Source organism: Aptenodytes patagonicus, chromosome 2 (assembly GCF_965638725.1).
Source record: "Aptenodytes patagonicus chromosome 2, bAptPat1.pri.cur, whole genome shotgun sequence".
NCBI lineage: Eukaryota > Metazoa > Chordata > Aves > Sphenisciformes > Spheniscidae > Aptenodytes > Aptenodytes patagonicus.
Window position 1 is genome coordinate 120,809,839 of NC_134950.1, and position 13,876 is coordinate 120,823,714.

General features: G+C 40.8%; 1 protein-coding gene across 1 annotated transcript in view; it reads left to right on the top strand.

Annotated features, from left to right (window-relative positions):
* GLB1 (galactosidase beta 1) overlaps positions 1 to 13,876 on the top strand; it is a 48,158-nt gene that overhangs the window by 20,773 nt on the left and 13,509 nt on the right. The window contains exons 5-12 of the mRNA XM_076330980.1: positions 718 to 812; positions 2,112 to 2,292; positions 3,563 to 3,621; positions 4,521 to 4,642; positions 4,742 to 4,782; positions 5,261 to 5,373; positions 8,407 to 8,481; positions 13,470 to 13,559. Coding sequence (XP_076187095.1) covers positions 718 to 812; positions 2,112 to 2,292; positions 3,563 to 3,621; positions 4,521 to 4,642; positions 4,742 to 4,782; positions 5,261 to 5,373; positions 8,407 to 8,481; positions 13,470 to 13,559 — 776 coding nt within the window. The remainder of the gene's footprint in view (positions 1 to 717; positions 813 to 2,111; positions 2,293 to 3,562; positions 3,622 to 4,520; positions 4,643 to 4,741; positions 4,783 to 5,260; positions 5,374 to 8,406; positions 8,482 to 13,469; positions 13,560 to 13,876) is intronic.

A 13,876-nucleotide genomic window follows, 5' to 3' on the forward strand; every position in this document is an offset into this window, starting at 1 on the left:
TCGCGAGGTGGGTGTCAGTCTCTTCTCCCAAGTAACAAGCACTAGGACAAGAGGAAATGGCCTCAAGTTGCGCCAGGGGAGGTTTAGATTGGACACGAGGAAAAATTTCTTGACTGAAAGGTGGTTAAACATTGGAACAGTCTGCCCAGGGAAGTGGTTGAGTCGCCATCCCTGGAAGTATTTGAAAGATGTGTAGATGAGGCGCTTAGGGACATGGTTTAGTGGGCATGGTGGTGTTGGGTTGACGGTTGGACTTGATGATCTTAGAGGTCTTTTCCAACCTTAATGATTCTATGGAGGGATGAGATGAGACAGGAGATTAATGTGGTTATTGGAGTGTGTATTAGGGGACAAAGATATATATCATATTTGACTTCAGTTCTGCTTATTGTGGGATAAATTATTTAAAAAAATAGTACACATAGCAACATTCAAATTTGTTTTCCTGTTGAAATGTATTAGGAGAACCTGTGTGAGACATATTTAAGTCCCTCTGGTGATTTTCAAACTTCATCAGTATTTAAATGTTTTATTTTTTAGTAAACTGTACTGGAAGCTGACACTTATGAACAAGTGTAAGAGCACATCAGTTCATTAAATGCTGTTCTATTATACTTTACATATTTAGAACACTAGGTAAAAACTACCCATATATGATTTAAAACAAAAACTAGAAAAAAGAAAAGTTATGAAACATTTATACTTTGTGTATCACAGATTACCTGGCAGCAGTAGAGAAATGGATGGGTGTCCTTTTGCCAAAGATGAGGCCTCACCTCTATCAAAATGGAGGTCCAATCATCATGGTGCAGGTAACTTCCTGAAAATCAAATTAACCCAAGCAGTATGGATGCTTATATTGCTCTTGCACGCACTCCATGGGTGTTGGGTGGTAATGTCACAGATGGTCCTTAACAGTTTCAGGTAGCCGAAAGATTCTGATGAAATCCCTTATCCTAAAGAACCAAATGCGCTGTTTCCAGAATTCAGAGAGCACTTGTCTGCTCTATCAGAATTGTTTCCCACAACTATAGAAAGCAATAGAGGAAACTTGTGAAGCCTTTTAGATCTGAGTTTCATGCTGGTTCTCACATAAAGCCACAACACATTACAATTGCCTGAAACCTTCGGACAGGAAAAAAGGGAATAAGGATACCTGCAGATAGAAGCAAAAGCAGTATGGATTAAGCCTAAAATTTGTGACAAAAATGGCCTCAAAATTTAAGCTTTTTAGTTCTTAGCACTTAACTTGAGCTGTAAATGTTTCAGGACACAATGTTGTGCGTCCGTGGTGAGTAACTTCTTTCTTAAACTCCTTCTAGATGTGCAGTGGTGATTGTTCCATGTTCTTAGTATTTGACTGTAACAAAATCTTTGGTTTAAGTTTGCGGGGTTTTTTTTTTTAAACTCCCTGGTTTGCACAGAATGGGATAGGAGACCCTTATAATATGCCCAGGATCATTGTTCTTGAACAACGTATTATGTCTGTTGAGCAAAAGCACTGGGCAAAATTATTCCTTGGCAGAAATAAGATGTTTATAACAGGATTTTCAGAAATAACCTTCAGGTGTGCATGGCATTGGGTCTGGAGCTTGAAAGTCCATCCCCTTGGGAAAAGGGCAAGATGCATACCTCTCAGTAGTAGCAGGGTTGTCATTCTCCCCTCAGTCCTTTGAGTCCATTGCAGGGCTTTGCTGTTCATGTGAGCCCCTTGTAGGTGTTTCTGTTCTGGAAGTCCAATTTTGCTGCAGTTTTGATCATGTCACAACCTGTTCTATGGTTTTATTGTTCTGCTTTGGAGGTGGGTCATAGCTCTCCGTTTTTAATAGAGACTGTGTTTTGATCACTGTTGCTATGTGGCTAGGGTAGAGATTTTTATGTGGAGGGTGATTTTGTAGGAAAATAACTTATCTCCACACAATGATTGCTCCACCGTAAGGTACAGGTGAGAGGAATGAGTGCCTAGAAGTGTTGTCTTCTCTTACTCCTCAGGTCTGGAGTTCAGCACTGCTGTCAAAGGGAGAGGATGGTTGGATTTGGGCTTTCCATTTTTGGTATCAAATGCAGACTGAAATTGGCTACTGCTTTGCTGACTTGCTTTTACTGTGCAGGTAGAGAATGAGTATGGAAGCTACTTCGCTTGCGACTATGACTATCTGCGTTCCCTTCTGAAGCTCTTTCGCCAGCATCTTGGGGATGAGGTGGTGCTGTTCACAACTGATGGTGCAAGCCGGTTTCACTTGAGATGTGGAGCTCTTCAGGGTCTTTATGCAACAGTGGACTTTGCCCCAGGTTGGAGACTGTGGTTTGTTACCAAAAATTCTGTTGTGTGTGTTTGTGGCAGGAGAAACTGACCTGACTGCTTGACAAACCTGACGGCTTTGTTTAAATGGGGTAATAGAATTATAGAATATCTCAAGTTGGAAGGGACCCATAGGGATCATCGAGTTCAGCTCCCTGGCATTTGTGTATATTTGATCTACTCTTAAACGTACAAGAATCACCCACAAGTACCCATTTAGAGAGTCATAATCGCTTCCTCGCATAATGAAATCACGAATAAACAATTTGCGCTGCTCATAGTGCATATCTCCTAAAAATTAGCAGTAATTGTTGGCATTGATTCCATTGATTTTTTTTAATTTTTTTTTTTTGATGCTGGGTTTTTTTGTTGTTGTTTTTTTTTTTAATGTACTCTGTCTGTCCCAGAATCCAGCCCTCATAGCTAATTTCTTTTTAAGGCAGTGGTTACTGAAAAAAAAATTACTGCTGAAGATCATAATTAGAAATGTGCACACTGCCACAATTTGCTGTGATATAGGCCTGAAGAATGGCTAAGCAACCATAGTGTGGTCAGAAAGTGCCCTTTTGGTAGAAGAGGAGAGTTAAGGATATAAATGTTCATATACTGCATGGACTTGGGAAAATAGGCTTAAGGCAAAAGAAACAAACACCAAGAGATCTTTCAATTTTTTTTTTACATGTGGCCTCTTTTGTACATTATTCTCTCTACAGTCAAAGATGTGTGCTTAGCTGGAATTTGTTTTCTTACAAGTAGATTGAAATTGTGAACTCCTTCATGTGTATCGTTAATGAGATGGTGACCTACTCATGGAAGTAGTTATTTCCAGTCCCTATGGCTTCAGCCACTAGGATTGATCAGAAGTGAAAACTCCTTTTTAGAGATTGCCTGGCTTCTGTTCTTCCCCATTGTCTTGGTACCACAACCCCAGACCTATACTTTCCGATGACCAAGTAGCAATTCAGACACATCTCAGACTTTTTGGTGCCAGGATGTCATTCCTGAGAAAAGCTGGGTTTTCAGAAGATGTATCTCAAAAGCAGGCATACATGCGTGCATACATGTATGTTTATATTTTAAATAAGTTCTGCAACTTAAACACTGGAATCAAAGGTATCGATTCCTGTGTTTTCTGAAGTAACTTTCTTGTCTGGATTTTTGCTAGATGTTGGAAGGGTGATAAGACACCTATTTCAGTAAAATGAAGGACTGAAAAAGTCATGGGTGTAGCAACTCAATTTTATTTCTATCTGCTTATAGGTGGCAATGTCACAGCAGCATTCTTAGCTCAAAGGGGCAGTGAACCTACGGGCCCTTTGGTATGTCTTTTCACTTAAATTTCTTGTAACATTCCTAATCTTGCAGTGGTTAATAAGAGGGGAGTTGACAACAGTGTGTTGGACAGTTTTAGGGACATGTTTACAAAGACATAATTTCCAAGTCAGTCAGAAAAACTGAATAAAGGAGCTTCTGTGTGTGTTTGTCAAATCCACATTAACTGCTGTTCTGCAAATACTATTTTAGACTCAAAAGGTATTGATTTTGTTTCAGTATTTTTCCTTGCTAAAACAAATGTTTACAAAGCAGTGGAAACAGTAAGTATGATTAGATGAGTTAGTGAGGTACGTGTGTGGGTGGAAGTTAAAAGCAAAATTAAAAGGGCAGGTTAGAAGTTGCTTCCTGTTTTCAGCTACCCTAGAGGTTTTACACAAGCTATAATGGGATGTGAGATTGCTGGAAGCCATTTTGACAAAGGAAGAAGGTCCGTTGTGGGTATAAGATTGTCTCTGTGCTATGAAATTGTTTAGAATGCAGTTAGAGTATTTGAAAGACTTGTTTTCCATTACATCTAGTCTACATACGCTTTTCTGCAGATATTGTATTGGTTCCATCATTTATTTGAATGCCAAGCATCTGAAACATGTTCATGTTGACAGGTTCCAAGGAAATCCATGCCCTTTGGTACTTAAGCAATTATTTTCAAAGTGTCCCTGTAAAATTATTGAAACAATCCTTTAATTTTTCTGACCAGTAATCTGCTGAGGAGGACTGACTTAGTGTATACTTTGCTGTATTTATAGTAGTTTAAAAATGGCTCGAATGAGTCAAGGTGCCTTTTTTCCTTCCCTCTTACAGTTAGTAACCTTAAATCACATTGCATTATGTTCTTGTTCCCTCTTCATGTTTTCCCTTCCTCTTTTGCCCTTCCTCCTTTCAGGTTAATTCTGAGTTTTATACTGGATGGTTGGATCACTGGGGGCACCGTCATTCTGTTGTGCCTGCACAAACTATAGCTAAAACACTTAATGAAATCCTGGCACGTGGTGCTAACGTTAACCTGTAAGTGTGTGTTCAGTAGAGGTTAATTTTGGGGGGGATTTTTTTTTTTCCTGATTCAGCAAAACCTGATTTAAGCGGATGGCTTTTTTTCCTCTTTAGGTACATGTTTATAGGTGGGACTAACTTTGCCTATTGGAATGGTAAGAAATTATTTAAATGATACTAATGATGTAGGGGAGCTGTTTATGAGTTGGGTAGTAATGTGTTCTGTGAAAGAATAAGCTATGCCTGCTTTCACATGGCAAAAGATGACTGCTCTAGCTGTTCTCTGTCTGTTGCCAGCACATTGTACTAAACCCACATGGTATTTATCTTTGCAAAGGCTACTTCTGCTTCACTCAGTTCTGTGAAACAGTTGAAACATGGATAAATTTGTTTCTCTTCAGAATATTTCTGAAGACTGTATAGCAGAGCAGTGTGAGCTCAGAAGGACGTTGTCCTCCATCAGGAATAGTTTCTCTATGCCAAATCCCAAATACCAAGGCCTACATTGAATCTAAAAATGTAGCGGAGTCTGGCTGTGATTGGAAAGAATTCTGAAAGTTGATACCTTTGTAAAAAAACCAACTCTCTCACTGTTTCTATTGCTTTTTTTTTTTTCCCCCGCCCTTCCCTTAGGTGCTAATATGCCCTATGTGCCACAACCCACTAGTTATGACTATGATGCTCCACTGAGTGAAGCGGGGGATCTGACAGAAAAATATTTTGCCTTGAGGGAAGTCATTGGTATGGTAAGTGTTCCTAGGACATGTTTAGAATGGTTCTTTGAAACATCCCTGGCATGCTGCAAACTCTTCTCGCTCTTGTGGTGGTATAAGTTACTTCTGAATTTACTATTTTCTGCAGGTAAGGGAAGTGAAGTAGAACAAGGCGATTAGGCCAACCTAACTGCTTGTTGTTACAAAAGGGGGAAGATCTTGCACCTCTCTGGCTATCTGTTCTGTCCCGATGGCTCCCTCCTTCCTTTCAGGGTTGGGGATACAGGTGCAGGTCTGACACCGAAATGATTCAGCTCTGCTTTTTTGCTGTGTTTGTTTTCTTTCAGCTCAAGGTCAGTAAACTGAATTGGCTGGCTCAGTCAGATGAGAGCCAGTGCTGGCACAAGAGGAGCAGAGGGAGGCAGGCAGGGAGCAGAGATGGAGGATGAGTGAACAGAGCTTTCCCCTTGCAGCATCTATCAGCCATTCAGTCAGCTCAGGCTCATCACTCGATGTCAGCCTGATGCAGTGCAGCTTAGTGCTTTGGCTGTCTGTATCCCAAGCTTCATGTTGTGGTTTTGGGCCTCTGTGAGAAGAAGCATGCTTATTCAAATGAACACATCTTTTTTTTGTGATGCCACAAACGGTAGCTAGTGGGTGAGACCAGCTTTGCCTTTGCTGTAAAAATGCACAGTATCTCTACAAACTGGAGATTGAAGTGAAACATGGAACCTGTATCTAGATTTTTGAATAGCCTTGCATTGGAGGCTGTTCAGATGAGGCTTAAAAACAGATTCCATGGAAATCCCAAGGCTCAGGCTTATACTTGTTGTCCTGTTGCATGCCAGCAACATTCCTATTCACTAGAAGACATTTTTTTGATGGGAGTAGATCTCCCAAAAGTGTGTTACACTTCCTCTAGGGTTGGGCACACCTTTACCTCTGTACCTGTGGAAGGCTGGCTGTGGATCACTTTCTTCAATTTCTCCATTATCCCTAAGCTTTCCATTGATGGGATAATTTTGTTAGCCTTTCAAGGGGAACGTCCTGTCTTGATACAGCTTTTCTCACCAGAGAAATTCCCAGTCTTCCTATTTTTGAGTTGTTTTCTTGAAGGCGCGATCCGTATCTGAAATGTAAGTTGTGTTCTAGTGCACTGAGATAGCTTTGATAAGGTCTGAAGTGTTCAGTATAACCTAAGGTGTGTTGGGTGATGGTACAGCTTTTTTTGGTGTGGTTTGTTTATCTCTTAACCTTCTATATCCATAGGTTCTTAGTGAAATTTTCCTGTCTCTGCTGTGGGTTCTAAACCCATAACACTCTATCTACTCAATTGCAGTTTGAGGTGGAGCTGATGAAAGAAAACTAAGTTGCCTGTAACTAATGACTGCGTTCAACATGTTAGCTGTGCTACCACGCTAACACATTATAACCTTCCTTTACTGTTTCCTTCAGTTAATAAATGTAATAAAGAAGAAGGGTTTCAGTCTACAGCTTTTTTCAACTGCTGACAGCATTCTCTATTTTTTACTATTTGGGCTGAAACTTCCTACTTTTGACTTCTTCTCTTGGGTGAATATAGTTTTTCTTTTCTTTAAGCCTGAATATCTTGATTATTTTCAAACACAGAGAGGAAGAAATATACTTGTTACTGGAAATATAAATCAGGCTTTCATCAGTCCATAGCTAAGATTTGACAGGAGGGCATTGGGAATTATTCTGCTGTGGTCTTTTTTTTTTTTTTTTTTTTTTTTTTTAAAAAAAAGACCAACTAAACAACAAAAAACCCCAAACCCTTGTCTTGGTGCAGAGGCGAGCTTTTGAGCATGAGTTTTATGCTGGATATACCATGCATAAGCCCAGTAAATCATGCCTTGTGCTAAAACTTTCAAGCTGAAATTGAAGTAAAATCTCTCAAGAAAAATGCCCCTCACCAAATTTATTTAAAAAAACCCCTGAGAAGCTGCCAAAGTAAGCACTCAGAAGTCACTGAATGTGCAGATTAAGATAGCCTTCACAAGGGTGGTCATTTGTGCATGTGTATTAAAATGTAGGCTTAGATTGCTTGGTCACATGGATTATCTCGTTTGCAGAAGTTTTTTTTTCTCTATAATGTGCAGACAGGGCCATGTTCAGTAAATGAAAGAACAGATGGGAAGAGTGGACATTGCAGGAGACAAGTAATGGCAGGAAAGGGATAAGGGGACGATGGCAAGGAGAAAAGAAGGTTGTAGGCTCAGAAAGGAGGAAGCTAGGGTATGGGGCAGAAAGCCACTGTCTAGACTTGCCACTCCTCAAAGGTGTCCAAGAAAGTGGTGGATATCCTTCACCCCTTCTCTCTGCTGATCTGAGGTGGTTCTTCCTAGAGATACAGGGCAAGTAGTAAACAGAAATAGCCCGGCAGTCAGAATGTTTCCTTGTCAAGTTTCCCTATGATTGACTGGGCAGTTGTCTAGACCAGGACCAGAGGGAAGCTAACGATGGGATCTCAAGGATTCATGGAGCTGTGGAGGAGGCTGTGGTCTCAAGGCCTGCTTCTCAAAGAAACCAGCCCAGGCAGTAGTGGATTAGCAGGTGGTGGTGGACTATAGTAACACTGAAAGGAAAGGCACAAGAGGCTAATAATTCCCATATGGAAGTGCTGCTAAGGAAGGCTCAGGTGGAAATACTGCCCTACAGACTTGGAAAGGTTAACTCAAGCTCCCATGGACTGGGGAGACGACTGCAGGAGGGTTGTAGAAGACAGTAACGCAAGCTCTAGCCACAGGAGGGCTCCAAGGGCACTGTGATTCTTTGGCAGCTCGTTTGTTTGCTATGCTTTTTTCCATTACTTCGAGTTGAATAGTTATTAAAAATTGTTTACCATAAGTGATCGAGTCAGATGGTTTGGTTTTTATTGGAAAAAAATCCATCTTCAACTAGATGCAGCTGTAGTCTTTTAGCACAGTGAGATTATCTACTTTTAGCCAAAGTTCTAATTTTGTAAATTGTGAAGTGGAAAGTAATTCAGTTAAAGCAAGTTTGTATTTAAGTCTTGTGTGTTTTTTCCCCTCCTTCCCTTTCTAGTATAAGCAGTTACCAGAAGGTCTTATACCTCCGACAACACCCAAGTTTGCATATGGGAAGGTTCGCTTGCAGAAGGTAAATTAACATCTGTAATATGCTGTGTGTCTTTCTGTAATGCTGTATGTTTGCTTTTTGCAAAAAATGTTTGAGGGTGTCATGGCAGTCTCTAGATACCACACAAAATACAGAGGAAAACCTTGAAAGCAAACTTTCAGGAGGGAGGGAGTAGAGCTTGGGAGTTAGGAGTCATGCCCATGGTGGAAAATGAGAAAATGTATGTTCTCTGGACATAAAAAGATAATTTTTACAAGATGCAGTATATGCCTGAAGTTTTACTAAACTGAAATTAATATATTATTAACACAGCAGAATCATAATTGTCTAAGATAACTCATGTATGAGTAATGTAGCTGGGGGAATGCTAGCATGAGAGCTATGAACAAAGAGTGTTTTTGTAGCTGGTGATGCCTCTGAAGTAGAAGCAGCAGGTAGGATATATCTTTTAAATACTTATAGGTGTTTAAATTCTGAATATGGAACATTTATCAATAAGACTTTCAAATTTATTGAAAAGTTTCTTACAAGATTTGTGAAAATCTGTAGCTGATGAGAGAAATTAAATTAGTTTCCTGCCGAGGGAAAAGCACGTAGAACCTAGCATGCCGAACCCAGCCTTGCTATATCCTGTCTGACAACAGTGGTATAGCTGGTCAGCACATGAGTAGCTGGGGTTTGTCCATAGCACCATCATTTTAGGACCAGTGACAATTTTCTGTGAAATACAGTTGAGAACTAGGTTCCTGCAGTGAGTGTAGAGGATGGTTTAAGGGGGGATGGAAGAGACAACAGGTATGAACTTGGCTATATTCATTCTGCTGGGCACAGAAAAGTTGTTTTGAGGTGGAGGATTACTGCAGTTGGTGTACTGGAAACTGTAATTCATATGCTTTGATTTTATACTTTTAATTTGGCAGCCACCTTTCCAATCAGTGATGTATCTGATCTCTTACGCGCTGCAGCTGAAGCGTTGCAAAATTTGGTAGTGATAAGGCTTTGCAGATGTCTTCAAGTCATCCCGCTCAAGTGGTGGGCAGAAATACTTTTTGTATAAAAGTGATTCACCAGTGAAGTTGAAACAGATCTGTATCATTTTCAACAACCTTTGAGTATCTTCAGACCTTTTAGGACAGGGGTTGTCATATGAGGTTTCACTCAACTGGCTTATATTTGGTAGTGACTAATTATATACCATTATCAGTACACCCACCACTTCTGCTATCATAGGTTGTCAGCATTTGGGAGTCTAGCAATCAGATTTTGACTCTCCCATCTCCTCATGGTTCATGGCCCTCAGATAGGGCTGTCCAATTTCACTAGAACAATGAACTTTCATGCCTTCAAGAAATGAATGCTGCAGGGTGCCTGGCCCAGACACCTGTCTTACAAAGGAGGAGTCAGATGACTAAACCTGCTCAAATATCACAGCTTTGACCTGGCCGTCACACTGGGAGCCCTGTTCCTGCACCTTCTCACCTTTTACACTTGCTGCTTTTTTGAGAGGAGGTGTTTTACTCTCCACCCAACAGTTTTAGGAATCCAGATGGCATGTCGAAACTGCCAGGTGTGAGGTTCCTATCATTGCCTGTACATATACTGCCATCTGCACTGAAAGTCTCTAGAATTGTTTTCTGGGAAGAAGGCTGCTTTTTGCTTTGTGAACCTACTGCTTAACTTCAGCAGCAGTTTACTCCTCTACTTGGTTACCCTGCAACACAGGATGAGTCTCAAATCACAGAGGGTTTGTACTGTTCCAGCCAAAGCTGTCCTCCCAATTCTGTCGTTCATTCTAGTCTCTGCTGGGTCCAGGTCCAGTGCACCTTGTTGTATGGAGAAGCCTGAATGTATTTGGGTGAATATCAGAGACTGAATATTTTAAATGATAAGACTTAGCTTTGGTAATAGTAAACTTCCCAGCTATATCGTTTGCAGTGACAGTGCTAAAACAGGTACTATGTGAAGCTTCACTGTGCAGTCAGAAGTCCAGCAGCCAGCCTGTTATGCAGGGCGTTGAATCTACTGCAGTGAACCAACTCCCTTGATACTTTTGCAGAAAGGAAGAGGAGACTCCAGAGTATTTTCAGGAGTCATATGGTGTACTTTACAGAGGTACATGTAACCAGAGCAGGCTGTTCTCTTCCACCCCCCAAGATACTCTGTGACAACTCAGTCCTTAAGTACCTGATCAGCTGCTCAGGACCTAAACTTGAGGAAAAGAGATCTTTGCCCTTAGCAGTGCTTCCTGTCATGTTTGCTGTTTTTTGGAGGTTTGCAAATAGGTTGCCCCAGATGAAAATAATTGGGGAACCTAGGCTAGTTAGGGAGGGAAAAGAAATAATAAAAAAAAAGAAAAACTCCCCTGCTGTTCCCTGATCAGGCAGTTGTTAGTTTTGAGCTATTGAATTATTTTAAAGAATGCTCCTGGGTGGGGAAAAAAGGTAATTTATTAAAAGATGCTGGGCACACTGACATTGCTACAGAAGAGCAGAAGACAGGAAAGCAGGCAAGGAGGAAAAAATGTTACTGCATAGATGCAAAAGAGAAGTGTTGAAGATGAGGAATGAGGGCAGGCAAAGGCAGAACAGCAATAGATGGGCTCAAGAAATGTGAGCAAGGTGACAGGGTTTAGGGGTTTAAGACCCAGAATGGGGGGAGCATCCTTTCCAGAGGGAAATGAGTGAGTTTTAGTGCCTGCAATGTGCCTGCGTGGCTGTGCAGGCTTGTGAGCAGGTGGTGGTTTCTGGTCACCGCTTGGAGGGCCCTGAGGAGTGCTTGGTCACAAGGAAATGCCTGCCCCAGCACTGCAACTCACAGACTCGTAGGTTCTGGAGTTGTACTCAGTTCTTGGGATATGGAGAGCTCAAGCCATAGCAAGTAGCAGGCAACGCTGATATGAGTTGGGGCTAGAAAGGGGTTAAGCAAAGAGGATGCTGCCAGTAGTTGATATCATTCCTGTTGGAGCTATTTTGTTTCTTTTTTTTTCTTTATGCTTGATCTTACACTTTGGTTTTGAAGACCTTGCTCTTTTGGTCAAAGCCATTGTTTGACTGACAGCCTTCTTGCCAGGGTGAACATGCTTACTTATGGACTAGTGAGGGTGACCCAACCTGCAGGTAGCAATGGCAATTACCCTTTGCACACTTATGGCGTCCTTTTGCTTTCTTGTTCCTAGATAAAGAGTTGAGATAAACTCATTTCAAAAGTCCATTTAGATCTATGTCTACCTGCTTGTTGTGGTTTAACCCCGGTAGGCAGCTAAGCCCCACACAGCTGCTTGCTTGCTCTCCCCCAGTGGGATGGGGGAGAGAGTCGGAATGGTAGAAGTGTGAAAACTCATGCGTTGAGATAAAGACAGTTTAACAGGCGAAGCAAAAACTGCATACACATGTAAAGCAAAATAAGGAGTTCATTCACTACTACCCATCAGCAGGCAGGTGTTCAGCCATTCCCAGGAAAGCAGGGCTCCATCATCTGTAATGGTTACTTGGCAAGATAAACGCCATAACTCCGAATGTGTGGGCCCCCCCCTTCCTCCTTCTTCCCCCAGCTTTATATGCCGAGCATAACGCCATATGGTATAGGGTATCCCTTTGGTCAGTTGGGGTCAGCTGTCCCAGCCGTGTCTCCTCCCAACTTCTTGTGCACCCCCAGCCTACTCGCTGGTGGGGTGGTGTGAGAAGCAGAAAAGGCCTTGACTCTGTGTAAGCACTGCTCAGCAGTAATGAAAACATTCCTGTGTTATCAACACTGTTTTCAGCACAAATCCAAAACATAGTCCCATAAAGCTACTATGAAGAAATTTAACTCTATCCCAGCCAAAACCAGTACTATGCTGAAGGAATAATTGCGTGTACATAGATGATTCATGCTGACTTCTGTCACATACGGCATTTTGCACAGTGATGTACATTTTAATATATAATTTAATATTTCAGCACTGCTGAATTTCATGTATGCTCTGCAAAAATTCCATACTTCTGTTACTGAAGTAGCCTCAGAAGTCTGTATTGCTGTGACTGCTTTATAGTATACAGTTTTATATGATTTTAAATGCCTAATCTTTTTTGCTGTTTTTTTCCCAAGCGTTTGAAAGTAAATCTGCATTTGAGAAATATTTTGAATGTCTGATGTGTAATTACCACTGAACAGTGACAATACTTCTGGTGAAAAAGACTGACATGTTGCATGAAAAATATGAATGCAGTTGATTTTTGAGCTTGTAAGACACTAGGCATATTGTGTGCATGTTAACTAACATAAAATTGATAGTGGACTTTGAGAGAGAATTGTAGATGAGTAGAAAACTCTATAATCACAAAAGGAAATTGCAGATGGCAACAAAAGGCAATTGAATTGTACACGTGTAAGCCCTTATTCAGCAAGGTACTTACGCATGTGACTAACCTAAACCTTGCTCCCAGGCTCACTAAAATCAGTCCAGCCACTTATACGTGACACTGAATTACAGCCTTAAGGTTTCTAAAATTATTTAAGACTAAATAGGGTAAATTCATCTTGGATAACTCTTGATGGAACCAAATTGTATCCCTACTTATCTCAAAATGATTTCAGAGTAACTTGCTGGAAATCAGTGGCATTTTCCCTAGCTTGATTGTAAGTAGAATTGAGCAAAATTTAGATAATACAGTTGTTTTGTATTAATTGTCCAGAGCTGTTGTGTTTGTTTATACAACTTTTGTGAGAAACTCCTGGGTTAGTTCTCATTAAATAATAAAGGGTCACTTTTATTTTTATGAATGCATACCAAATTTAGAACGTCTGGATTTTTAAAACATTGCTCCACATGTAGCATGTTTCTTTCAGGGTTCATTAGTTCTCTGTACTGTATTGTATTATTAATGTGTCTGTAAGGATGATGTAACAGCTTAAGATTTCTTTGCTTTCTGGACAGATGCAGCTAGCTGGCAAAGTGGCTGGATATGCAAGCTGTTATATTTGTATTGAAATTTACTGACCTTCATATATCTGCTTTTTCTATGCTGCAGGTGGGCACTGTGGTGGAGGTTCTTGACAGGCTGTCAGCTGCGGGACCAATGAAAAGCACTTACCCATTAACCTTTGTTCAGCTAAAGCAGGTGAGGATTCCTTCAGTAGGCACTTTGCAGTAATTTTGTGAAGTTTATTTGAACAACCCTCTGTGGTATGACTCTTATGTCCAGTGTCTTACACCTTGTCTCAGCACAGAAGTAATAGTATTATAAAGGTGTACGGGATTTTTGCATTGGAGATCTTTCCATATTCTACAGTGCTCCTGTTTTGCACCCGAGGTTTTCCTCTTTCCGTGAATGTAGGTACATATGCTGTCCAGGCTTTCACCTTTATCTGACTCCTCTCTGAAGTATTGCTTTTCAGGTTCTTAAGAGACTTTTTTTTAATCCATCTCTTTCTTCAC